General features: G+C 42.3%; 2 protein-coding genes across 3 annotated transcripts in view; both read left to right on the top strand.

The window, feature by feature from the left end:
- Nucleotides 1-1,058: 1,058 nt before the first annotated feature.
- RSAD2 (radical S-adenosyl methionine domain containing 2) lies at nt 1,059-9,635 on the top strand. Its single transcript, XM_009667693.2, has 6 exons — nt 1,059-1,594; nt 1,729-1,890; nt 2,336-2,565; nt 3,669-3,818; nt 5,938-5,970; nt 6,541-9,635. Exons 1-6 carry the CDS (start codon nt 1,234-1,236, stop codon nt 6,703-6,705), a joined length of 1,101 nt encoding a protein of 366 aa, XP_009665988.2. The 5' UTR covers nt 1,059-1,233; the 3' UTR covers nt 6,706-9,635.
- A 1,455-nt stretch (nt 9,636-11,090) lies between these two features.
- Nucleotides 11,091-27,817, top strand: part of RNF144A (ring finger protein 144A) — a 67,079-nt gene continuing 50,352 nt past the window's right edge. The window contains exons 1-2 of one of the 2 annotated variants that reach the window (XM_068937241.1): nt 25,921-25,979; nt 26,568-26,678. In XM_068937241.1, coding sequence (XP_068793342.1) covers nt 26,666-26,678 — 13 coding nt within the window. In that variant the 5' untranslated portion in view covers nt 25,921-25,979; nt 26,568-26,665. Of the gene's footprint in view, nt 11,214-25,920; nt 25,980-26,567; nt 26,679-27,817 lie in introns of those variants that run through there. The other variant, XM_068937242.1, reaches the window with a different exon arrangement.

Below are 27,817 nucleotides of genomic sequence, written 5' to 3'. Positions count from 1 at the left end.
ACATTTATGAGATCGTCTCTCAGTCTTCTCTTCTCCAGGCTGAACAGGCCCAGCTCTCGCAGCCTTTCTTCAGAGGAGAGAGGCTCCAGTCCCCTCATCCTCTTGGTAGCCCTCCGCTGCACTCTCTCCAGGAGTGCCATGTCTCTCTTGTACTGGGGAGCCCAGAACTGGACACAGCACTCCAGACGAGGCCTCCCCAGGGCTGAGGAGAGGGGCAGGATCACCTCCCTCCACCTGCTGGCAACACTCTGCCTCATGCACCCCAGGAGACCAGTGGCCTTCTTGGCCACAAGGGCACATTGCTGCCTCATGCTTGACTTGTTGTCCACCAGCACTCCCAGGTCCCTCTTGGCAGAGCTGCTTTCCAGCAGGTCAACCCCCAGCCTGTCCTGGTGCCTGGGGTTCTTCCTCCCCAGGGGCAGGACCCTGCATTTGCCTTTGTGGAACTTCTCGAGGTTCCTTTCCGCCCAACTCTCCAGCCTGTCCAGGTCCCTCTGAATGGCAGCCCAGCCCTCTGGTGTGTCAGCCACTCCCCCCAGTTTAGTCTCACCAGCAAACTTGCTGAGGGGGCACTCTGTCCCTTCCTCCAGGTCATGGATGAATACATTGAACAAGACTGGACCCAGGACTGACCCCTGGGGGACACCACTAGCTACAGGCCTCCAACCAGACTCTGCACCACTGACCACAACCCTCAGAGCTCTGCCATCCAGCCAGTTCTCCATCCACCTCACTGTCCACTCATCCAGCCCACGCTTCCTGAGTTTGCCTACGAGGATGTGATGGGAGACAGTGTCCAAAGCCTTGCTGAAGCCTTGCTGTATGTCCCACAGCCGGTGCCTGCACCTTGACAGGTGACATCCACCAGCCCTGGGGGCCGGCGGGCGCTGGGACCGCAGGCGCCGCTCCACGCTGCGCGGCGGCCCGCAGCCGAGGCGCGGGGGGCGCAGGGGGCCAGAGCAGGTCGCGGCCACGCTCGGGGAGGGGGGGGGGAGGCGGGGCCCGCAGCCAGGTTTCTGCGAGAAAGGAAAGCGAAACCGTTCGCTTCCCCGCGCCCCGGCACCGAGGGGTGGGTCGCCGCCGCCGCGCCCTTAAGAGTTGGGTGGTGCGCGCCTTGCTGCAAGGTGCGAGCCGAGCCGAGCGGAGCCGAACCGAGCGGAGCCGAACCGAACCGAGCCGAGCCGAGCCGAGCCCGGCCAAGCTGAGCCAAAGGAAACCGAGCCGAGCCGAGCCATGCAGCTGTGCGCGCTGGGCCGGCTGCCGCTGGCGCGGGCGCGGGCGGTGCTGGCGGCGCTGCGCGAGGGGCTGAGCGCGCTGTGCAGGAGCCTGGCGCCGCTCTTCCTCTCCCTCTCCCTCTGCCTGCCCCTGGCCCTGCCCGGCTGGCGGCGGGTCTCGGCCCCCGGCCCCAGCGCCGCCGCGGGGCCCCGGCGGCAGCGGGAGGGGGGCGGCGCGGCCCTAACGCCCACCAGCGTCAACTACCACTTCACCCGCCAGTGCAACTACAAGTGCGGCTTCTGCTTCCACACGGCCAAGACCTCCTTCGTGCTGCCTCTGGAGGAGGCCAAGCGGGGGCTGGCGATGCTCAAGGCGGCGGGTGAGTCCGGCAGGACCTAGCGGCGTTATAGAGAGGTTTTGCCGCCGCCGCCGGGCACGGGCGCCGCCCGAAAGGGCAGGGCGCACAGGTAGGCAGAGGATCACGGCATCCTCCTGTCTCTGGTCCTTTCCTAGGAATGGAGAAAATAAACTTCTCGGGGGGAGAACCGTTTCTGCAGGACAGAGGCGAGTTTGTGGGCAAACTGGTCCAGTTTTGCAAACAGGATTTGGGGCTGCCAAGCGTCAGCATCGTGAGCAACGGCAGCATGATTAGAGAGCGATGGTTCAAGACGTACGGTAAGGAAAGGCGACATGCACAGAAACACTGACTTGGTTTGGGAGCTTTCTCAGTGCGGCCTCGCAGCAAGGTTTTTGTTTGTCTTTGGTTTTAGTTAGTTAGGTTTTCTTTTTTTCCAACGGGAAATGGCTTGTTAGTGGGTCGCTTACAAAAATGTAAACAAAAAGTAAATATTAGTGGAACATTGTTAATTATTTGTTGCGAACATGCACAGTTTGTAATGTTGCCTCTTTGGTATAATACATAAAATCAGAGTATGTCCATAATGCTGGGGGAGGGCATGCAGAAGGTGCTGCTGCTGTGGCTTTGTGGTCAGTGTGATTCCACAGAGCTGTATTTACAGGATGCTTTGTGACAGATCATGGGGAACATAAAGTTGGCAGACTCTTGACAACCTTTACCTGAAGGCATGAATGTTAATTAATTTTTAAAACTTGTTTACAGGTGAATATTTAGACATATTGGCGATTTCTTGTGATAGTTTTGATGAGGAAGTCAATGTTCTAGTTGGCCGTGGTCAAGGAAAGAAGAACCATGTGGAAAATCTGCATAAACTGAGGCAGTGGTGCCGAGATTATGCTGTTGCTTTCAAAATAAATTCAGTCATCAACAGATTTAATGTTGAGGAAGATATGAATGAACAGATCAAGGCACTCAATCCTGTGCGCTGGAAGGTAAAGTAGTATATATCATAGGTTATTTTCTGCTCAGAGAAAACCAATACTGAAGTTAAATTCTGGAATTATCTTAACCTTTAACTACCTAAATTAGCCCTCCACCTCCAACTCGGGGTGCTATAAGCAGAGTTGTTATTAATGCTATATGGTGTTGAGGCAAGTTCTAGCTCTTTTTGTACTTAAAGGGATCCCAGTATGTCAAGAATCTTTTCTGTTGTGGTATTTCCAGGGAATTACTATTTCAGCTTATATGGGTCTGATTGTTTGTGATAGTAAAGGTAAGATAGAATGAAAACATGTCATAGTTTAGAAAGAATGAAGAAATGTTAGTGTACAACGATATGTTAGAGTTAATATTGGCATTATATTAGTGTACACTATACATTAATATTCTATTATAGGAAATATCATAACTGTAATATATACTAACCAGTAATACTCTATTAGAAACGTGTTAGTTATGTTATGTTATTGGTTTGAGAGTAGCTAAAGATCATGTGCCTTATAAATATGGGACAACCTGAGGAATAGTTTCTCAGCTGTTAGGACACACTAGGGTGATAGAACTCATGTAACTCCTGTATGCTAATTTTACACCATTTAAATGTAATAGCAACAAATACAAATTTTATCAGCTTTGAATTGATATACAAGCAATAGGAAATAGGAAATAGGAAAAAAAAATCACTATAGGTTAAATCTTGGTCCCACTAAAGGAGCATAAGGAAGACATGCATTTTAAATTTTTTTATCAAGTTTCCTATGCTAGTTTTCTTTCTGGGTTTACAGACCATGTTGGTGGCAAAGGCACCTCTATTCTAAATGAATGTGAGGACTTCATCTTTAAAAGGAGGCTATTAAGTAGAGAAAGTATTCCAGTTTGGTTTTGGACAGTCTCCTCTGTCTTTTCCTGTGGTCATCACAGTCACCAGTAAGGTGAACATCTCTGTGAATACAGATTGACTTGACTCCGCTCACTATGGCTCCGCTAACAGGAAAAATTAAAAACAGAGATAACTGAAGGCTTTAATAATTGTGGAAGTCTCACCCTCAAAGCAGGTAGAAACATAAACTCTTCATTAGATGCCTTTTGTCCTCAGGTATTCCAGTGCCTGCTCATCGAAGGGGAGAACAGTGGTAAGGATGCTCTGAGAGAAGCAGAAAAATTTCTCATCAGTGATGAAGACTTTGAACGATTCCTGGATCGCCACAAAGGTGTCTCCTGCTTAGTACCGGAGTCTAATCAGCAGGTAAAGTTGAAGCTGTCCTTTGATAACTTTATTAGGGCTAACTGGAAAGAAGGCTTAAGAACTGGAAGCCTTCATGGTTGTTAACACTTTCTTTATTAATATTGGAAAACTTTCCTGTCAATATTGGCTAGCAGTACTACAGTAAAACTCTATCAGCAGCTGGTTTTGTTATGGTGGAAGGTAGTTTTTTTATTTTTCTTTAAGCCCTTCTATTGAACACAAAGTTCTTAATAGAAGGATTTTTATGGCATTGATGCCAATCCTATGGAAACCAATGGGAATTCTGTCACAAGTGTGGTGTGGAGAGGTGCTCAGTTAGCTGGGTGTATAAAGTATCAGCATAGAAACTGTAGAAACAGGGTTTTCTGCAATTGACTGGTGAACTCTAAAGATCAGTTGAACCCCCCCCCGCCACCTCCAAATTGAAGAGCTCTGCCCCACCAGGTCACAATGGTCTGACAAGGCTGCATGGTAATACAAACACAGTTTATACTCTAAGCACAGTTTCCTAGTAGAGATTCACCACGACCTCACACTATGGCAGGGTCACTTACCCACATGAAGTAAAGATGTTACCCCAGTCAGATTTATTTAAGGTATCAAATCCATTTTCTTTCAGAAGAGAAAGAACTAGTATTTATGCCTGACACATCTCGCTAGTAACTCCTCCCGCAATAAAGTAAGGGGCATTTATAGCATTGTCAATCTGACTGCCCTTTGGAGTGCATTTTCAAGCTCTGTATTCATGAGGAGACTTCTAGAGCGACTGCAAAGCCTAGCTGGTTCACATGCTGAGCTGCTGTCTAGGTTAGGTTAACTCCAATAAAGGATTTTAGTGCCTAGCGGAAGAACCCAGAACGTTTTGTTGGATGCCTACAAATGCTATACGTGCAATGGGGAGAGTTAGAAGGCTCACTGTTTAGAAAGCTTATGAACTGAGTGAGGAGTTACTAAGTTTAGCCCGTTAAGTTTAGTCTTAAATCGGTCCTCTTTCCTTCCTTTTCCTCTCCAGAGATTAAGACCTTCCATTTACAGTTTACTTTTTTTAAGTATAGGGAGCTCAAGTGAGCAGACTGGCTTGTCTTATCAGGTAACATCCAGCTGGGTAACCCACTCACCTCAGAGGTAAGAGATTTCTGCTTACCTTAGCCTAGGTGAATATCTCAGCTACTAGGGAAGTGTCTAAATTGCCCGGCTTTAGACTGTGACAGCTCTAATCTTCCTGCTGAAGTTGTGCCAGTCTGCAGCAAAGTGTTCCAGATTAGCTGTGCCAAAGGAGGGAAGAGCACACAGGAGTGGGCCCGCGTAGTCCAGTGCGTGAGGCATTTGGTGGGAGGTAGGGCTCATCAGAGAAGGGATTTAGAGGAGAAGCCAGGACTGTTCCTGCATTTTTACATTCAAGAAGTCCTACTGAAAAAAAAAAAAAAAGTAGATTTAGTTTTTCCTTCCCACGGCGGAAGAGACATTGTTTCTAATTTCTGTCAAGATTGTGTGGAAGGTGGACAGCAAATAGATCAAACGGATTTCCAGGCCTACACAGCAGCAGACTCCAACTACCCAGAGAATTAAAGGGGTCCGATAGGAGATGCCTAGTTAGCTGAGCAAACATATCTTATTTCAGCTATTGTCCTATATCCTGGTGCAGGAAAACCTGAGAGTTTTTTGGGCTGAGAGATTACCACTAACATATTTGTTTACTAAGGTCGCAGTGAAGCACCCCAGCGTAAATGGCTACATCATTTGTTTGGAAAATGACATAATCATTCCAGTAGGTAAAATGAGTGTAATTTCTGTTGATGTCAATGACTTCTGTTGTCAATAGAAAGTTTAGATATTTATTTAAAACACGTTTTTCCAGTTGGACACCTACATTTTAATTTGAAACTTAAAAGGTCATTTTTCAGCAAATATCGGTTCATTCATCAAGTCACGCTAGCAATTCTGTCACTTATTCCGGTAAGTTTATCCTAGCTCACTGGAATCAGAGGGGAGGCATCAATTGGTTCAGAGATTTGGATTATACTTTGAGAGAATAATTACTTGCCTTGTCCTTGATTTTTTGATACAATGCAGTTTTAGTTTGTCTATTAACTTATGCTTTTCTTTTGATCTGTTATAGATGAGGGACTCATACCTCCTTTTGGATGAATACGTAAGTCTTTATTTGATCCTTGATATTTATCTGTTAATATATACCTATGTATACAACAGTGATAACCGCTTCAGTTTACTATGTGCTCTATAAAATAATTTCTACCATGTGGTACAAGGAATAGATGTAATTTTTTTCCATCAAGCATATTCAGAACTTGGATGTAGATATGACCTAAGGAGGGGTCCCCAAGTGCATCAGGTTATATGTATGATCATTGCATTGTGAGTCTAGAAATGTATTTTATACATATATTTAGACAAGCCATTGCTTTTTTTTTTTTAATCTAAATGTTTGCTCTTCAGTTACTTGTAAACTAAGTAGACTCTTTGAAACTTACCTTCGAGGACAAGTTCTATTTTTTAACCTACAGTGTTTTTGGTATGACTTTGTTCTTCAAAGGATGTATCAGTGTGAGCCTCTGAGTTTTCCTAAGGGCTACGGTGAAACTGTTCATAAGCAGATGACTTACACGCGTGTTCGTAGGATTTCAGTGCAAATTATTTAACTCTGCACAAAAATTAAGCTTTACAAATTAACTTTCTAAGGTCTTATCTATGAATTTTCTAGATGCGTTTTCTAAACTGTACAACTGGACGAAAAGCTCCTTCCAAATCTATCCTGGATGTTGGAGTAGAAGAAGCTATACAGTTCAGTGGATTTGATGAGAAGATGTTCCTAAAAAGAGGAGGAAAGTATGTGTGGAGTAAAGCAGACATGAAACTGGACTGGTAACTCAATTAACTGGGTTATGGCAAGTGCATTTTGTGAATATATGTATAGAGCAGCATATACACATATATGTATATGTGTATATATGTGTCTGTGTGTATATATATATATTTGGATATAATGCTTTTAACTGCACATGGTATATTGTACAGATCAATGTTCAATAACTGTATGTGAATAGTTTAATGTTTTTAGAATGAAAATTATGTTTTTAATCTATCATTTGGTTGAACATTACCAAGTACCAATAGAATTTTCCTATAAATAGATCTCTGAAATCTAGTTACTAGTTTATTATATGAAGGATTGTAAGGGCAAACTATTAAGATAAAGTCACACAGGAAACAGTTTTAAGATAATAGCTAAGTATGCGTGCAAGAAAACAAAAAAATCCTAATCTCTAACTCACTATAAACAGCTGTAATGATTGAGAAGCGGAAACTCTTATCCAAAAACATTTTCTGTATGGTTCATATGGAAAAGTATTTTGCAATTCCTTACTAGATCACAAGAGGGCCAACTCTGAAAGCAGCCCTGACTTTTTCAGGGACAGTAGAGGGTCAGAATCTAGTTGTCGTTATCTCTAAAAAAGAATACATCAAAAACAAAATCAAAGTTAAAAATTGGTAATTTCCGTTCCTAAACTCTTAATTGTCAAAGTGTTGTTCTTCTCCCTCTTGTGCATATACATTCACAGTATTTGCAAAAATGCTGGAGGATGTAGTTTTCTGTAAAAACAACGCTTTGGTCATGATATTGCTCCTCAAAAAAAAAAAAAGTACGTTTTATCCAATGGTGAGCAACTTCTGACTTCACATTGGTAATGACCTTTCCTCTAACAAATATTTACAGTGAAAACAATGTTTACTTTTTATTGATAACTTCCTCCATTTCCCTTTTCTCCACCAATGATTTTTTTTCCTCTCTCTCTCCCCATATGTACAATTCTGTTGAAGATTCCTTAGGGAATGAATGAATAATATGGAACACGCTTCTCACTGCCTTCTGTTGATTGCTAGATCTGTGTTACTCCAATGCTTTTTATTCTGCTAAAGCGTGGAATTACAAACAACAAAGTTCATATATCACATAACTTTGTTTTGAAGGTTACTTGGCTGAGTAATTGCTCTTACTTGCTGTTTACCAACATGCAGGTCCTAAGTAAAACTAATTAGGTTTTGTGATAGCTGCCTTTGATTCAAAGAGCTGGCAGCATTAACCTAACATAGAGAAAAGTTAAAAACCCCGTAAAGGTAATAATTTAATATGCTGCCCTCTTTCTTTTTTTTTTCCCCATGGTAATTTTTATGACTTTATAATCATAGGTTTTTTCAAATTTAGTAAGCCCCCCTCCATGCATAGCTCTATATGAAGGCAATGAGGATAAGCATTGTACAAAACAGCAGTGAGCTAGCATACCTAGACTTTCTCACATGTTTAAATGCTGCAGCAGTAAGGACCCAGCATGCATTAAATATACCATGTAAAGAAAATTACGCTGTCTTTCCTTTTTCTGATAATGTTAGCTGGGTTTTTTTTAGAGTTTTCAGAGTTCTGTTTCCATTGTTGTTATTGTCCTTACTCTAAATGTACAGTCTTAATGGTGCCATCTTGCCTTTCAGAATTCTGCAGTCCTTGTACTTTCTATACACTTACATTTCAGTATGTTTTTTTTCTTCTGTTAATATTAAGGACACTTAAAATGTGGCCCGCGCACATTAACTCCAGGGTCTTTTTGGCAGCTATTTTACTGACCTCAGCTGGAGTTCTGCCTGAGGAGCAACTGTGGGCAAAGCAAATCAATGTAATTGTGATGTTTGACTTCCTCATTGTTCCTGTTGCCCAAATGCTAAATCTAGCATCTTCCTCAGCATATACGCTGCATGGTAGAGAAGAGGCGTTTTTCCTTGCTGCTGGCTCAGTCCCAGCATGAGGAAAGATCAGTGCATCAAGGTAGCACTAAATCTACCAGCTTACTGCTTCTGCTGAAAATGCCAGCTGTATCACAGCACACAAATGTGAAGGGTACAAACTCCTGTTGAGCTCCAAAAGTGCTGCCATTCCTTGCTGGTGCATTTCTCTCTGTAAATGGCCCTTCTTTTGCTGCAAGAGATCCTCTGTGCCTGAGGCTGAACCTGCAATGTAAATAAAAGGGAGCCGAAAAAGTGAAATTGTTTGAATATTGTAAAGACATTGAAGATTGCTTTCATCAGATGGTTGAATTCTTATATTTCCATGTTGGCTTTCAAAAGATTTTACATTGCCTTTTATTACCATTCCTAATTTAGGAAAAGTCTCGGTTCCATGTGATACTTTTTTCCCGAGGAAATACCAGTTGTGTACACTGGAAATGAAGACTTTGGCTTAATTTTCAACATGGGTACAGCTTGATTAACCTAGAAAGATTTCTTTTTTGGTAGTTTATAAACACAGTTTATACTGGAAGAAAAATGGATTTTAGGCTTTCATTCTGCAGCTATATCTAACTTTCAGCATGGGACTAGAAACATAATATTGAATTCAATAGGGCCACTCCCAGGCTGAGAGATTACATGCATATTGTGACTGTGAAGAGTCAGGATTTAAACTTAAGTTCTGTAAACACAGCTATGCTTAACTGTATTTTCATGTGTAATCTCATAGTACTGCAGCTAAGCACTTGCTAAAAATGCTGGATCAGGCAGTAACTTAAACTGTAGTATTATGCAGCTGTTCATATTTGTAAGATTTGTAGAGAATGAGAATTTGAGAGAGTGAATTAATGAAGTTAAATCATTAAGAGTGTATCTTGAGTAAAGAATAAAGCTGTCATACTGTAGCATTTTCAGATGTTCTCTTTTTCAGTGTGAAGGATGCTTGATATATTTGAATGTTACAAGTAATGAATTTTTAAATGATGCTGTCACAGAATTCATACTATTTTACACATTGGTGTTGTACATTGCAATAAATGTTTCTATTTTCTTAAGTTTATCTCCCGTTTCTTTTAAAAAAATATAATCTAGACCCATAATAACAAAATCTAAGTGCATTCACAAGACGAGTAATTGTGGATTAAGTCTGTATTTAGCACAGGCATCTGCTTGTACAGTGCCAATGGCAATATCTAGGCCGAAACGTAGAACAATAGGGTTGATTCTGCTTGTGCTGAAAAGCATTTGTTACATGCTTGAGTGGCCTGGGCTGGGCTGGGAGAAGACAGTTAAAATACATTGTGCTGTTTTGATGACAACCATTACGAAAGACACAACTGTCCATAAATATCTGAGGAGAAAAAGATTGCCTTCTGCTATTGTAAATAAGAGAGAAAAACTAACCAATTATAGAGATGGAGTAAAGACAGGTGGCTTCTCTCCAGTATCATCCTGCATCCTTGGGGTGCAGAATAAACTCTTGCACTAGAGAGTTTGAAATGGAGATTTGCACAATAATTGGTTGGGGAGGGGATATGCTTAGTTTTTTTTTTTTTTTTTTTCTCTCCTCCCCTCTCCTCTCTTTGCCAGGTTTTTTTCCTCCTCCAACGTGTACATTTCCCACCTTGGGACTTGCCGGCAAGATCTTCCCGGGGCTGGCAGCAGCTTGGCGGGGCCGAGGCCCTTTCGGCCAAGGCAACAGCCTCTGCTTGGAGAGGTGTTTCCCATGGGCAGCTGTGTTAGCTACGGCTCTGGCAGGGGCAAACGCTGCATTTGAGTAAATTAACCAGACAGCGCCTATTGCTCTCTCCAGCCCCTTTTGCTCTTCTGTATCTCCTTGCCTTACAAAAGAACGCTGGTTGTTGCTTCATGTATAAACCAACAACAGGAAAGCAGCTAGCTGATTTGCTAAATAGGTCTTTTGCAAAACAGCTGTACAACCATCATGGTTTCCTTCAGTTTCCCTTCTTTGTCTGCTTGCGAGCAACTCTAACCCTTCTGCCTTCCTTTTTTAAATCCCCCCCCTTGTTTCTTTTCTGCTGCTGAACGCCCTGGTAGGCCAGAGGGAGAAACTGAGGCAGAGACCAGGCGTTCACACACCTCAGGTTGTCAAATCAGGACTACCTGAGGTGCAATGGCTTAAAAACAAAGCCAGCCAGCCAGCCAGCCAACGCAGCAACCCCCGGCGGCAGCGCTGGGCGGGCCGCGGGGGGCCGCAGGGGAAGCCCGCCCGGGCTGCCGCCGCAAGTCCCGGGGACGCCGCGGCGCCTCCAGCGGGGGCTGCGGCGCGGCGCCTCCCGCGGCCGCCAGGGGGCGCCGCCGTGCGGGGCGCGGCGCGGCGCGGCGCGGCCGCTTCAAAGCGCGCGCGGGGCGGTGGCACCGCGGCGGCTCCGCGGCGCCCGCCTCCGCCCGCCCTCACCCCACCTCCCTCCGCCGGCGGAGAAAAGCCGCGGGAGCGGCGCCGCCGCCCGCACTCCAGCTCCGCCGCGGACGGCGCCACGGGAAGGACCATGCCCGGGGCGGCGGCGCCCTGGCGCGGCCGCACGGGGTAGCGCGGGGAGCCGCAGCCGCCCCCTTGGCGGCCGAGGCGGCGGCAGGGTAAGGCGCGGGCGCGTCCTGGGCAACGGCCGCGGGGCGGGGCGGCGGCGAGGGCCGGCGTCGGGGCTGGCGGGGGGCCGCGGCGGGTCCAACGGTCGCGCCGGGGGCGCTGCCTCTCGGCTCGCCGCCGCGGGGCCCCTCCGGTGCCCGCGGCCGCCTGGCGCTGGCGGCGCTGCGGCCGGGCCCGGGGTTGGGGGGGGGGCGCTGCGTGGGGCCCGGCAGGGCCGGGGCGACCCGCTGGCCTGGGCCCTGCTAGGCGGCGCGGGGGGTGGGGGGGGCAGTGCGTGTGTGTGTCCGTGCGTCGCTTCCCGCCACCTCCCGGCGACAGGAGCTCGCCGCGGACAAAGCGGCCCCGCCGGGAGCGGCCTGTGGCGCCGGCGCCGCCGGCCCGTGTCCCCCCACCCCCGTGGCGGCAGGTGTCACCGGCGTGGCGGGTCGCCGCCAGGTGCTCGCCTTCCCCTTGCGTAACGGGTCCCGCCGAAGCCCTCAGCGACGGGCGCCCACGCGTGGCGCCGTCCTGGGCCTCTTCCCCGCGGTGACTGGAAGGAGCCCAGAGAGCGTGTCGCTGCTGATAGCGGTTCCCTGTGCCCTGAAGGCTGCCCTTGGTACCAAATGCCATGAGCTTATGCAGGTATCCCTTTGTCATAAAGGTGCCATTTCTGTTCTAGCAACGGCGCTTCTCGGTTTTGGAAGCAGCAGCTGGCCGTAACGTAGCTCTCGCAAATTATAGGCTGCATTGGAGAAAAAGCTGCTGCCAGTGGTATAGTTTTGAGGGAGTATTACAGGGTATGTAATGAAAACAGTTGCTTAGACTTGCATATTTTGTGTTCTGTGATTCACATAAATGAGCCCAAAGCCTTTTTGAAACATATCAGTAACTTGAAATACAATAAACACTCTTTGAAGGGAACAAATAAAGCAGCATGTGGATTGATGTCCTGGTTGCAGGAACATTTAAAGCGTGCAATTTGGGGAGAAAGTAATTTGTTTGGGCTGTAGGGGCGAAAAATAGAAATTGGAGAGTTTTGTTGTTGCTTGTAATTTTTTCTTCCCTCTTTGAAGTTGAGATGCTGTCATCAACTCTTTTTTGAAGTGTTGGAGGGGAAAAAAAACGTATGGTGAGGAGGTTGCCCTTCCTTCTCCCCTTACCTTCTCCCTTCCACGTACCCTGGATCCCAGCATTCATTAAAATCAAGGCTGTCTTGTTTTTGAAAAAGCAGGCCTTACAGTCCGTTTTCGTTGCTCCTAAAGAACTGGAACAGGGCATATCAATGAGGTGGGTTGGTGGAAGAAGATAGGAGCTATTTGAATTTCCACTGTATTATTAGAAGCACTATCACTTCTATCCTGGAACAAATTATTTTGTGTTTTACAATAAAAGTGAAATGTGATTTTTAAATAGATAGACCTGTTTATTTGCATAATTTTTTCACAGTGTAGCCAGACAACTTTATATTGTGAAAAGAGTTGCTTTGTTTCACACTTGCTTATCAGTTGTGTTCTAGAAGTGGCTACAACTGGAATTAAAATCCTTCTGTGCAGAGTGCTACTGAAAATTACATCAGCCTCTGTATTTCGGAGCTATGCTGATTGTTGCTGGCCTTCCTGTTTGCTTGTGTGTTTGTGTTTGACTTTTAGACGTACGATCTTTAAATAGCTCAGGGTGGAGGGGAGAAGGGTGTGTGGGGATGTGGTGTGCTCAAAGGCAAATTTGTGACTTTACAGAAACTGCTCTGTTGGTTTTTTATAAGGGTCTTTACAGCATGAGAGAACTTGAGTGACTATCTCATGGTAGTGTTAGGGAGTCAGCCAGCTGGCCTTATGTAAAGCTTGTTAGACAGATGAAATGAGAAGACTGGAAAATAATTTTTGATTTTCATGTAGGCGTTGCTTGAAAAATACTTTTTTCCCCTCTCCCTTTCTCTCTCTCCAGGCAGAAGCTTTATTCCTTTACCCCTCCCTTCCCTGGTCATAGTATTTCATTATCCTGTTGCACAATCTCTGTGTTGTTCATAAGGTGGAGAAACCATCTCTGTGATTGAAATAACAGAGTATAATGACAGATATTTCAATCTGATATGACTGCTTTGAGTGAGACGTCTTTTAGGTGAAACAAAGGATTGACTCTGTCCTTTCTAATCACCTCAGCTGAATTCTAGTAGCTGCTGGACCAAATTACCTGTTTATAATCTACAAACTCTTCTTGTACATACTCTAGTATCACTAGTTATCTTCACTTAAAATACTAACGTATACAAAGTCTAGATTGTAAGGCAGTAATTTGGGGAAAAGGAAGATATATTTTTTTGAAGTGCTTTGGTTTCTAACATCTTCTCCAGTTTTTGCATTCTAAGTTTTTGTTACATTTTGAATTTTTTTTTATGAATTCTGACAGTTTTCCTTTCAGTTAAGCCAATGGACAAGGCTTCTATCTTAACTGTGAGTTTTGGCTGCACTGCCATACTGTGAGTATGAATGGCTTCAGTGTATTGGCTGTATTTACAGGAATGCTCTCATAGGCTGGCAGAAAACTATTCTTGTTTGCTCTCCCAGTGCTGATTCAGGGAAAAATACAACTCTGATCATCCTGCAGCTTGATTTGCACAAGTGAACCCTTTCTTTCCTAGAAACCTGATTATAGCGCAGGGATTAAAACGTGTGCCTTTTCTTGTCATCTTTCCCATGAGGTTGCATTAATAATTAGGCAGTTGAATTTAAAGTTTGTGATTTGATTAGGACATCTTTCTTTAACTACTTTGCTTTCCATTTCGTATTTGTAACTCAAGCCACAACAACAACAACAAAAATTGCAAACTAACCCATCAGTTTGAATGGTTTGGTATTTCTGCTGTATATAACTTAGACTGTAGTCAACTGTTCTTTTTATAAGACAGGATCCCTTTCTATTCTGTTTTACAGAAATAAACTCATAATGTTCATGTTTTCCTGACCTTTCGAAGGAGATCAGACAGAAAGATCATAATGATAATTTCTGATTTTAAGTTCTGATGGCTGAGTGGAGCTGTTGAAAATACATTTGCTGTTCTGCCTGCGTGATGCAGTGTAATGGCAGTGATTTTCTATTTCATAGTCTGTATGCCTTAAATCATATCACAGATGTGTGTTTTTTTTTTTTTGCTTGTGCAGTCAGTGAATACTGGAGCTAACAGTGCTAGTACAAAACTAGTTTTCAAGTAACTTCATTGTTTGCTGATGGTGACATTTATGATAACACCATAGTGTTCTTTCTCAGTAAAACTGGAGAAAATGAGGAGCAGAAAAAATGAATTAATGAGACGTGGTGGTACTTATTTATTGTGAGAAGGAAAAGTCTGGTCAAATGGTTCTCGTCTTGACAAGACAACTGTTTCTTTCATATAGCTTCCTTCAGTGTTTTCATTCAAAGAACAGCAAGGGGGTAGTAGGTTGTTGCATTAAAATCCCTTGCTATGCTATGTTCCAGGTATGACTATGGCAGCTACATCCTGTTTGTATTGGATAGAAATGATGTAAAAATGAACTAATACTTATCATACTGTGGACAGGCCATATTAAATAGCCAAAGCATTATCCGAAATAATTGGGCATGCAGAAGGGCCTTGCAAGGCTGTCTGGAAGATGACAGATTCTAACCTTGGGGTTCAGAGAGAACCTTTTTTTTTCCACTGTTATGCAAGCATTCAAGTTTGTATCTCTTGATCACAGCCTTGCAACAGGCTTGTGAACAGCTAGATTCCGATGCCAAATTTTGGGTATCTTTATGCTTACTTTCAGCTTTCAATTGGAAATTTAACTAACACTTCTGTTTCTGGAGTACTAGGTTTATTTCTTCTTATGGTAAAACTCCAAATGCAAACTCCAACAATCCATTCTGCAAAGCTCTACCTGTGAAAACAGTCACTGTTGTACTTGAAGAAAGCTTCTGCTAACCTACCTTCATCCCAGCTCCAGCCTCTAGCAAGTAGGTCATCTGCATCCTTAGAATTAGATTAATACCTGACAATTGCTCTACACATCCAGCCCTTGTGGAGGCCTCTTGTACTTAGCTAGCAAGGAATGTGAAGATGAATTTAGGAAAAGACAGCATGTCAGCAGGCCGCCGTCAGTTCACCATAATCTGTTACATCCTCAGTTTGTTTCTATGCTTATTATTTCTGCTATTATTGGTTACCAGACAGTCTATTTCATGTTTCATTGTTGGTCAGGATTGAAAGAAAGAGGGAGAACTGTGGGTGCCTTCACCTCACAGATACTAACCCCCACGCACACACTGCGGTTGAATCTCTAAACAGATGTTTTAGGGGATAGAGCTGGCGTTATTGTAGACAGCAACACAGTGCTGTCCCACCCACACTACGTTTCCTGAAACGCTTGCTGTTGTGATTTTTGGTGCCTTTATTTTTCTCAGCATATGGTCGTTGAGGTACGCTCCCTCTAGATTTGGAAATGCTGATAATGAAGTTCTAGTTTTGTCCAACATTGTAAACTAAGGGTAGCCTCCTCCTGTTTTATGTTTGTATGTACAAACTGGAAAACCTGTGTAGCCTGTTCCCTGTGGGGCTGGGCAGGGTAGCGATGAAAGGATGCTGTTGCTGATCCTCGGGTTATTTATCTTGCTCTTTTGTAGTATTTAAAAGTAAATTTTTTTTAGCAAGTGAATTTTTCTATTCTTGCCATAAATGAGTTTGCTGAATAGCTGCTGAAGCTGCTTAGGCCGTGATACGTGCCTTGCTGTCCCTTTAGTGACCAGGAGGAGTGGTTCTGCTGTGGGCCCGTGTCTGCAGCTCCGTCAGGTGCTGGTGCTTGAGAGAATCTTGAGAAATGCCCAGCTGCCATCAGGTATCCTGTCTGTGGGATGTGGTATGATATTGAACACTCCTAAGAAAAACACACATCTTGTCTGACTCAAGGAGGCCTGAGCCCCCCTGCACTGAGAGAGAGCGCCCAGGTCACCTGTGCTAACGTGGGTGTGCAGAGCCCCATCCCTGTCCAAGTGCCCCTTGCTGGGGAGGCAGAAGGATTGCAAAGACTGACTGCAACTGAAGTTGTCAAAGGTAGCAAGGATTTAACACTGTCCTCCATAGCTACCCTATGTATATATACCATGAGGGTGGGAAACTAAATTCTGTACCAAGCTAGTGTACCTTAGAGCTTGTTTGTATATAGTTTTTAGGAGCTGATGAAAATAATGCAATACAGTCCTCTGGTGTGAACTCAGTTATGCTGTTATGAAGGTCTTTATTTCAATATTGCCTCAAGCAATTGTATTTTCCAGGCCTGATGCCTTATGTTTATGCTTAGGAAGAAAATAAATTTAGCAAGTTACTTATTCATCCAGGCAGAGAATTAGAATGGTGCCCTGTGATTTGTGTGGCCAGCCTTACATCTCTTGTATGCTATTACAACAGCAATTGAAAATTCAAGACCAAGCTATTGGCAATCAGTATATATATTTTTACCTCTGTCTTTTTTTTTTTTTTCCCCTCTAAGAAAGCCAAGATTACATGCAACTCTGAATGTTTGTCTTTCTCTTTCCCTCTTAAAAACTTTTAAGCCAACTACATTTGTGAGAGGGATGGATTTCTTTGAGATACTAAGCTTTTCCAAGTGTGTAGGGGGTGTGTGTGTGTGTGTGTGTGTGGTTTTTTTTAATTTTCTCTCCACAATAGACAGCCTGGGCAGATGCAAGAGATTGTTTACTGAATGAAAAAGATTGCAGTCTGAGCTCTTCCTACAGCTCTGAGACTCATGTTCTTGGGAAACTGGATTTTACTGGCTCAGGTGGTTATGAAACAACTTGCATTGTACTGCCATGTTTTTGACCTCTCAAATTAAACTGTTACTTCATTTTGGATATTTTTCTGACCATTCTGAATCTGGAGCAATTAAGTGTTTAATTTTAGGCACAACATTAGTTTGAACACAGTTTAGTCTCGTCTTTATCCCAAGATCACTTTATAATACTGCAGAAGGTGCATGATAAAGAAAAAGGAAAATGTTGTTTTTAAGTTATATTATAAAAATGTACTTCTCCCCAAAGATTAAATTCCCTTTTGTTAAAATAGTTCTAACTCTCTTCTTCCTTTTGCTAATGTAGAATGTTGTAAGAGTGATTCTTCAGAGACCTGGATGTTTTTATGTTCCTTATAGTAGTTTTGCATGAAGATTGCTGCCTGAATGGAGCAAGTTACTTGATAGAACACAAGGGAAAACTGAAACAGTTCAGCTTGTTTTATTTCTTTATTTCTGTTTTTGTTTACATAAACATTATCTGTGTGACCCTATCAAATATGCTGGTCACCTTTGCACATTGGTATCTTTTGAATATGTGTGTCTGTGTTCAGGTTTTTTTCTTCATGATTACTTCATTAATGATGTATCATTGTCTTTCTTGATGTATGATATATTTCTTGTCATATGTCTGGAGCCTAAAGGAGAAAACACCTACACGTACTTTTTTCTGGATTATTTTATTCATTACCTTTGATGCGTAGTGTCCTTTGTTATCTTTCTGAAAAAGTGCTGACCAAAAGGACAGGCTGAGGATAGGTATAAGATGCATCTGATTGGAAAGAGGTAACGGGTGCATCCACTAGGCTTCAATACCTGCAGTTTGAAACCTGAGAGAGGTGGGAGAGCCAAGCTCACTTTCACAGGGTCCGGCTGTCAACTTAGGTTAGGCGTTAGTGCTTGCTGCATCTTGAGGACCAGGCTAAGCTCATCCTGGTGGCCAGATGCACAGGATGCAGAAATGCAGGTCAGAGTGACGCTGAGCAGCTTAGCCCCGTGTGCCCAGGTGAGCAGGGCAGGACCTGCTCATGCTTTGGATTACTGCTAAGGCCACTGCTGTGGCCATGGCCCGCGTGCCTCAGGTAACCAGGGGTAAAATGGACCAGGCAGCTCTTCCTCTTAATAGTGGAGAGGTGAAATCCGTACAGGTTGTTAACACACACTGCACCCTTAGGAAGGGCTGGTTGTCAACATCTCTAGCAACTACAAAGGTCATCATCACTGTGTTGTGCTATCTTATCTATGGCTCTGATAGTAAACAGGTGAAGGCCCAGAAGTTCATGACTTCTACCCATTCATATTCAGCTGGAGGGTGTAAATTCATCTCGGGGCTCCAAACTATCTTGTGAGTAACAAGATAATCCTCTGCCTTGAGAAACTTTATGCTAGGCTCATTTGTGCTGTGTGTGGCTCTAGTACTCAACGTTACTGCTGATGCTGGCAACTTTCCCTGCTGTTGTTGGCTCCCGTATGTCTATTCAGTTCTGCCCTGTTCTTTGGATCTGCAGGACTCGTAGGGAGCAATTATCCACAGTGTGATTTCATCCCCCTCTGCACTGCCGTTTCTCACCTCTGCTGCTTGCCTGGGCAAGAGCAGCCAGCACTTGGCTCACATCATATTGCTGCTGTTAGTGGGTATTGGTGTTACCAGTGTTTAGAATATCTAATGTCCCATATTTATCTCCTTACTTTGATATGATGTACCGCTGAAGCGGCAGTATAGGGGACATGCTTTGTATGGATTTGTGTCTGCAAAGTCGAAATATTCCACTAGTGACTACTATTTAGGGTAAAACTTACATTTCTGTTTGTTTTCCTGTCTTCTTTACATTTGTGAAGAGACACACTAGTAGAATAATAACCCATTTCTCTTCCATCTTTTGCTTCAGAATGACGTTCCCTTTGAAATATTGAACTTCATAGGGATCAGCTATGTCATTTTGGCTTCAGTTCACGTTAAATGTTTAGCTTAAAATCAAGTTATGACAAATCCTTAGAGGCCTTGTAAATCTAAAAAGTGTGATAGGCTTTTTAGCAAACTGTCAATTAGTTCTAAATATTTTCACCATTTATTTCACATTTCCATTAGTTCCTTAAACAGCTGAAGTTCACAGATTTGGATGAAATCTAATGTTTATGGTTATGTCCCCTGTCTTTCAATTTAGACTACTGCTATGAAACTTGATTATATTTAGTGGGACATGGATTTTTCAGGTAATGGCTTCTCTTTCTCTGGAAGATCAATGTTTTCTCTTGTCTGAAAGGTCTCAGTTTTTCAGGATTCTGCTGTACTGGTCTCCAGACCAACACAGGCCTGCTTTCCTTGTTTTTTTGCCTTGTTTCCATTGTTTTTTTTTGTTTGTTTGTTTTATGGGACAATTCATTATAGCTGTTGGTATGAGGAAGAGTCAAACTATCATGTCTGCTCTTTGCACGAATAATAGTGCAGCATTTTGCTGATAGGCCAAGCTGCTGCTAGTGGCAGCTTCAGAGGAATCAGTGGAAGGGCAAGAAGTGTCACTCATGACCTCTGCTTTTTGTCTTGCCTTAGGATCTTTCCTCATACTGCTCTGTTTCAACCCTTCCTTTTCACCTCTTGAGGCTGACCCTTTTTTTTAATTGAGAGAAGTGGGTATTTCTCACTGCGATATCAACTAATTTTAATCTTGGGCTGCAAAAAAAGGGCAAGAACAGTGAGTGCTTAACAGTATTAACCAAAATTATAACTTAGAGGGGGCAAGGTAAAGCAGTATATGGGCATGCACATATGGATATTCTGTCAAAGCTACCTCAACTAACATGAAAATCCACTTACCTTCCAAATATTAAGGAAGCTTTCATATGGTTCCCATAATATGGGAATCATCCAGTTCTACTGTTTAGGGCGGCTTTGAAGAATTCAGAGTGTCCAGAGTTTGCTGTGGTGAGCTGGATTCCTGTTCTGCCAATCTCTTACAGTCAAAGTAAATTTCGGGAAGTAGACTTGAAGGAAAGGCTCGTTTTGTTAGAAATCTGTCAGGTCACAGTGAGGTCTAGATCTCTTCTAGTTTAAAGGTTTCTGATAAAAGTTTTCTGGACTTAGATTTTGTGTGTGTGTGTTCCTTTAAAGTTTGCCTATTATGCTAAAAAGTCAGTAATCTTCTGTTGTTACTGTAAAGCAAACCAAGGAAATAACACATTTAAGTAACTGCAACTGAATTGCTTTAGAAACAATAGACCTAAAGTCTCCCTGTGTAGCTGTCTGCATTACTTCAAGAGCCTGTGTAAAACTGCTAGCAAGTCAAAATGGCTTATTCATTCACTCAGTAGGCTGCTTGCACTTCCTTTGGAGGGAAAGGGGGAAAATTAACACATACAGAATAGGGCTGTTAGGTCAGTCTTTGTCTGATGGGAAAGAAAGCAGCTTAGAGGGCATATTGAGAACTATGGAAAGTGGAAAATGCCTGCTTATAAACAGGCTTTTGGGGATGGGAAGACACTGTTCCTATCTGCTCTTATCTTGAGATACATACACGTTATATGCATGTATAACTGTTAAAGAGGACTTTGTGATAACTTTAGCTTCTGTATCTGCATCTAATCTATATGAATGAATTCTAAGTGGAAAATTGACTTTTTAACTCTAAGTGGCAGGAGCCATCTCAATTAATGTGTATGTGCAGCGTTGGGAACTCTACAGGGATCAAAAATATTTCCTGAATTGCCCAAGAACTCTTATCTAAATATAGTGTTCGTATGTTTCTCAAAAATAACTTACTTTAAAAAACAAACAAAAGCCTCTCCAAGTCTTTTCTTCTTCCCCAGCAGTCATTCAGTACAGTGAAACAGGGAAATAAGAATATTTACAATAGAGACAGTTTGCATGGGTTACTTTCAGAAGCAGAAAGTATTTTTTGGATTTCTGTTTCCACATTTCCTATGGATGCTAACAGTTAACTAGCATATCTTGTTTTCTTTGACAGTATTGTTGTGAGCTCTTTGGAAAAGAATAAAGTAAATGTAGTGTTTTTCCTCTCATACATGCAGTATGCTTTGGCAGATGTCACTATTCTGGGTATGTACCACATATGCAAAGCACATAAATGCAAAGAGAAAGACTTCAGGGCAATCTGTCTCAAAATGAACAAGAGTATTGAGCATCTGATATACATTAAAAGCTCATATGCTTTACTTAAGATGTAAGGATTAGTGTTGAACGGAGCTGTGTAACAGAAGATTTAAGTATTGGGGAACCTTCTTGGAGTCCGTGTTAGCCACTGTGGCGATCAGTCTGGATTGGGGCCTTTGATTACTATGGTGCTGTGAATTAGTGTTGCATACAATGGTGTAAATAAGTAACAGCATACACAGAAAGGGTGATGTATTCTGTGTTTTTTCTCAATGAGTTCCTGTTTTGATCATTTCCTTCTGCTTTTATAGTCTCTCCCTTCCCTTTGTGTTCTCCTTTTTGAGACTACATGAGAAACCTGAGGCAGAAAAAGCGCTCTTCCCCCCCCCCCCAAAAAAAAAAAAAAATCACGTACCTAATGTAAACTCCCCCTTTCATCAAAGGGCCATGGTCTTCTCTTAACTGACAGAGTGCCTTTGGTTAAATATACTGATATACACAAGACCGGGAAAGAGCCGTGCCTGTCACTGTGATGTTCTAATTCTGAAGATGTAGGGAGTGTACACTCATAAAATAATGAAGCTGTTAGGAGTTTATGCTTTGGAATAATGATGCTCTACTAATTCCACCCCCCTGCCCCCCTTCATGTTTTCTTCTTAGTTTTGGTAATGTAGCTCGCTGTCAGTCACTAGTGATCAAACAGTGGTCAATTCTCTGTCCATCTGGCTGTAGACTATATGAAATGCTCTTGTATCTCTATCAACATTGCATGTTACATAGATGTTTTATGACCCATAAGGAATTACCTCATATATTTCCATGCACCTAGCCAGTCTCTTGTTTAAGCTTCCAGGGGAAATGTAGACCCCTTAGAACTGCAGGAGTACACATCTGTGTTCTTTAAAATAAGTTTCCTTTTTTAACAAAACATTACCTTTTCATTGTCAAATACTTTGTATATTTCAAAGTAACTGTGAGATGAGTGACATTACCTCTGTTTCCTTTGTGACCGACTGTCAAAAAGGGGTTAGGTAAAATTTTTGTGGAATTTTAGCTCAGGGTGAACCTTCTTTTGAACTCCTCTCTTATTTCTGTGTAGTGCTTTAAATGAATAATAGCTTTAACAAGTATTTGCAAATGGAGGCAGAAAAAATTGGTTTATTCTCATATATATCTGAGTGACTGCGTTTTTCCAAACATTCTGCACCACTTGACCCTTTCATCACAGTCATAGTCAGATTATTCTGATACGCCTTTTTAAAGAACCAAATTAACAAGCCATGTGAAAAAAGTAAGATTCCAACACAGTATTAGACTGTTCACACAGTGGTATGATATACCTATGTCACCTGTTTATAAGAATCTGTGAATTATTTCTTCAGTCTTATTGCATTTGAAAAACATCTAGAGGAATAAAACATTTTTTTAGTTATAAGAGATGCTGATTTCCTTATGTTAATAGTAGCTCTCAACTGTTTGTTCTTCACTAAAGGTGAAAATAAAGACAAGGAAGACCTTTTCCATTCCAATTTCTTAATGAATAGAAATGGGGAGGAAATTGTCTTCTCATGAAGGCTTACTTGCATGTCCTTTTCTATTGCACATATTGTAATAAATGTGGCACTTAAATCCAGGTTAAGACCAGCTGTCTTTACAAATCTGAAATAAAAGGATATGTTCTGCAAGTGCATCCAGCAGTTAGTAGAGTACTAATAGCTGTTAGGTTCCAAGCAAAGCTGGTAACTAAACCTTCTAGCATATCTTGTTCGAGATGTAGTATATTCCCCTGTTTTAAACACAGTCTCCTGTATTAGTGTGAATAGATCCATTAAAATACCTTTTATCTCCATGCTTTTAGCTTTTCTGTCCTCATGAAATCAGGTAGCTGCTCTCTGTAAAAAGCCTTTAAAGAGCTTCTCATGTCTGATCTGATAAAAAGCATCTTACCATCATGAATCAGCCAGATGAATAACTGTTCAGCTGTGGTAATTTTCTCTTGGTAAACATTATTCAGTTTGTGGGATGTATTGGGTAAAACTTGAAAGGAGGGGAGAGATTGTAGCAAGTGGATGGTGTCAGACTTGACTCTTTAGGATCCATTAGAATTTTACCTTTTGACCTGAATGATAGCAGAGTTAGACCGACACTGGACAGATTTGTCTGCGTTTTCATCTTCATTGAGTAGTAGACTTGGACTCTGTTTGTGTGTTTCAAGGTGTGGCTCTCTGTAACCTCTCTAGCACAGGGATCACAGGACTTGAGTTTGGTTGTGGAATGTAAATATTATTTTGGCTAGCAGAATTTTCTTTTTACCACTGGCTCTTAATGTTACTTTAGTTCAGACTGCGTTCTGCCAAAGGGAGAGAGCACTTCCAAGGAACCTCATTTTTCACCCTGTGATTCTTGCCTTTTTCTTTAGTGCTTGCAGTGTATGATTATAGAAACACAATATCCTGACAGCGCTAAGGAGGCCAGGGAGAAGATTACGTTTTTGCATAATCACATATTGTCACTACCATAAGTAAAAGTGACAATGCAAAGTTCAAATTCCCTCTTGTGCATATAATGTGTTGAATTTCATCTTTTCTCTCTCCTTACATGTCCTTAAGTTTTTTGTCCTTGAATTCTGTGGCTCAGGGGCCATAAGGTACATCATCAACTCTGACAGAATGGAGTGGAGGGAGATGAGTTTCATGGCCATCCATGCCTCCTAGCTACTCTTGGCTGACACAAAAAACAGATGAACCATAGGCTGTCACACAAATATAGAGCAGATCCTACGGCCTTGCTTTCTGCATCTGTCACTGGTCCTGTGCTGAGCTTGACAGTTTCCTAATTCTGATTGTCAGCTTGTGGCGTTGTACAACCGAACATTCTTATTAGAAAAATCATTGCAGTACAGTGTTGGCAGAAGCAAACTGAGTCAATGGTATAGCAGCTGACCGGGAAATTACCAGATTACCATTAATCACTTTTATTTACAAGCAAGAAGTAATAAAGCATTCTGTGTGACTGCTCACTTTGTCTTTGGGGAAGACAGATGGGTAATTAGGTGTGTGTGTGTGTGTGTTTGTGTAAATTTAACAAGCAAGACCAAATGAAGATGGCTATATGGGATGTGGCTGAATGCAGTCAGATCTTTGGGTGAAAAGATTAGTGAACATCTATAGAATGGGAGACTGTATCCTGGAAAGTAGGGACTCTATGTAGGTATTAGAGATCTTACTAAGTATAGACGTTCATTTAAGTTCTCCGTGCAGTGTTGCAGGGAGAGGATAAAGGGCTAATTTAATCTTTGGCTAACAAGATGAATAAAGGATTTTTTTTTCTTTGCAAAACATTAATTAAGAGTAATACAGAATTTCTGTGTGTCGTTCTGGTGTTCATGTCTTTTTAAAAGATACTTGAGAATCTGGAAGAGGTGCAGAAAAGAGCCACAAAATTATGAAAGTGCTGAAAAAATGCCTGATAGTGACTTAAGTGGAAGGGATGGGGCATGAGCGGCTTCTTATTTTTATGCATTTGTTTTATTATTTATTTGCAATTATTGGTTCTTTGTCCAGGTAATTTTAGGACAGACTGCATCTCATCCAAAGACAGATGTCTAAAATAGGTCAAGATGGATTGCTCTGAGATATCCATCTCCGAGACAGGTTACTTTGTTGGTGATGGAGAGCAATGCCATGAGTTGATCTGAGGCGGGCAGCTAGCTCTTAATAGCTAGTGAAAGACGATCAGGAGAAAACAGACTGAGAAGGTTCTTGAAGTTATAGAGGAGGAGTTAGTTTAGTTTTGTGTGTCATTTCCCTCCCCCTAGCCTTTGAATTAGATAGCAGAAAAGGATTTAAAGGGCAAAGTGGTGAGCTGGGGAGATGATCATTGCTTATGTCCTTTCAGAAATGGTTTTCAAAGTGAAATGGTATTGGTTGAAGCCCAAGAAAAGGAATAAAATTTTGAGTGCCTGGGTGAGCATTTTAGCTGTCTGACTGCATAAAATGTAGGCTTTTCCTGTGTATATTATGCATGTTCTTTCTGCATGACTTGGACACAAAGTTCTAGCTGAATATAATGAAAAAATTGCAGGCTGGGTGACTAGCAGGATGCTAGTTAAAACTTTCCTGTGATGATCTTTCTTGATTATGTGGGAGGGGAGGTGAGAGGTTTTGTCTTAAGCTATACAGAGCTTGACCTGGCAGCTAGGTATCTCCAAGGCAATGTCAGAGAGGAGAACTGACATTTTCTGTTTGGGTAAGGAGAGACCTGCCTGGAATAGGGAGGTAAATCCATAAGATCTCCCTATAGAGAAGGTAATTGAGTTCTTGTGGCTGGAAGAAATTGCCCAGGAACAAACGGGAAACGAGATGAACAGTGCTGGCAAAAGGGAAATGTTTCGTCAGGTTCTTTCCTGCCTCTGAAAGATAGAAGTGGGAGAAATAGGGTACCAGGACAGTTATACTGATGGAGTGGTTAGTGAAGCAGTGAACGAGGTGCCAACAGGGGCAAGGTTTTAAGAGGAAGAGCTAAGTCGGGGGGCAGCTGAGTCAAAATTGATTAATTGCAATAGCTGAGAGTATTGGGTAGTGTTTTGTGTGAATGAAGAAAAAGAGCTGTTTTAACAAAAAAAAAAAAAACCAACCAAACAAAAAAAACCCAAACAGAATCTGAGGCCGAATTGGAGGAAATAAGTCTTATATGCAGCTCTAACCAGGAATTAAAAACCCTCAACAGGATGTAAGGTGCCTGAGGACTAGTTTAGCAGTGCTTTCCTGAAGAGAAAATATCTTGTACTAACTTTTTTTTTTCTTTTAGAGAAAGAGGCATAACTAGAACCACTGACTAAAGTTGAAGTAATTTTAAGTGAAGAGAAGGTAAACATCTGTAGATAGCCCAACTGATAAATCACCCTCACCCCTGTTAGGGAAAGCGGTGGATCTCTTCATGGATCCAGATCAAGGCAGGTCATTTGTCTGGGTGGTGTTTGTTAGCCTTATACAAGGTATTCCCCTTGCTTTCAGGGTACCTGGGAAATAGTAGTAATCTGTGGAATTTGGATTAACAAGCCAACATGTCTAATGTCCCTTCTGACCCTAAACACCATGAAACCATTTTCCTATTTTGTAAGCAGAAATACTGTAGCAAACAACTTTGTTTGTGGCCTTCCTCCTCTCAATTGTCCAGAGAATGTGGGAAGGGGGCAGTTACACAGTATTGTCAGACTTCCTAATTCTTAAGCAGGATTTTTGGCAAAGAAGCAAGTGGGAAGATAAAGTTAAAGTGGGGAGAGCATGCAAGAAGAGGGAGAAAGTAAACCTCTTTTTGATGACATAATTGTTAGTTGAATAGCCTATCAGTAGCTCTAAGATTTTACAGCACGTATGTCTGAGCTTGTTCAAGGAAAGCTTGTCAGAGCTTTCAGGCCACACAATTCCTTTATCTACTGATGTTTTCTTTTCCAGAGTATGGTAGATATTTTTTCCATATCATACGTCCTTCTATGTGGAAATCGAAGCGTGGAAGATGAGAATGTTGCAGAAAAAAGGTGGTCATTTTTAGAATGTGTTTCGAAGGTTAGTTCACAGCTTTATCATCACAAATATTTTTAAATGGAATGTTGTTTGCACCTTGCGATGAAATTAAGGAAGGCCAGGATCTTGTGTGTTTAGATATAAACTGATTCCAAAGCTGTGGGAGTGTTTTGTTTTGTTTTTCTTTTTCTTTCTTTTTTTTTTTAAGATTTGCTAATAAGCAGTGGTTTTGATTTTAAAAAATTACGTATTCAGTTCGGACATATGAGTTTTGTGAGTATTCATTGGAAAGGAACTGAGCCAATGATTTCTCCCTCAGAAATAACACTGTTGGATAAATCTGAAAATGGTAAATAGCTTGAAATGAAAGTAGGAATCATGCCAATTGCTGTATTCTGAATTCCTCCTCTTCCCTGGCATCTGATCGTATTTATTAAAATGCTCTGCCTACGGACTGATTTTGCACAAAGTTGTGGGCTTTGCGTATATGTTGTCCTGGTACGATTTCTGGAATTGCTGCGCTAAGTGCGTGGAAAGTTGCCTTAGTTCATTGTAGTTTTTGTGTACATAAGTCTCCAAATCTAGTTCTGGGTGCATTTTGTGATCCTTCAGAATATCTTTTGTCAAAGTTATGAATCATGAGGACTACAGCTATGTAAGATGTTAATAAAATATTTTCTTCCTTCAGATTTAGAAACCCACTGCAGTAAAAAACTTCTTCTGTGTAGTGGCATTAATCTTCCTAAACTAATACATATATATGCTGAGACAGTAAGTGCAGACAGTAGAACGGGCTAAGAGGTGAATTTTGGATTGTAGTGCTAAGATAGCTTGTGCTGACAACACTACTTTAAAAGCTTATTGACAGACTAGGACTGTTAGGTTCAGTTTTATGCAGTCAATCTAAATGTAATTTGACTCTTATTTTTATTTTTCAGCCTTTTATAACTGTACCTGGAGCCAAATTCCTAGACTGGTTGGTGCTTTCTCATGAGATCCCTGTGACTGACAAAGACGACATTGTTGTGCTGAGCATTTGCGTTAACTGTCCTGACATTTGGCCTGAGCACAGACAGATATAGTTGCTAATGTAGCCACGCTTTCAAAGGACTTTTATGCCAAGAGGAGCTGGAAAAAGTGCTTAAGAGATGGATTTTAGAGTCTTTGAAATTGCCGTTGTG

The sequence above is a fragment of the Struthio camelus genome, chromosome 3, assembly GCF_040807025.1.
Source record: "Struthio camelus isolate bStrCam1 chromosome 3, bStrCam1.hap1, whole genome shotgun sequence".
Lineage (NCBI taxonomy): Eukaryota > Metazoa > Chordata > Aves > Struthioniformes > Struthionidae > Struthio > Struthio camelus.
The sequence above is the reverse complement of the archived record's forward strand: the minus strand, read 5'-3'. Positions and strand labels throughout refer to the sequence as shown.

Coding starts and splice junctions, on each gene's coding strand:
- RSAD2 (XM_009667693.2), top strand. CDS start 1,234: ATGCAGCTGTGCGCGCTGGGCCGGCTGCCGCTGGCGCGGGCGCGGGCG. Junction 1,891..2,335: donor GCGATGGTTCAAGACGTACG/GTAAGGAAAGGC, acceptor ACTTGTTTACAG/GTGAATATTTAGACATATTG. Junction 2,566..3,668: donor TCAATCCTGTGCGCTGGAAG/GTAAAGTAGTAT, acceptor TTTTGTCCTCAG/GTATTCCAGTGCCTGCTCAT.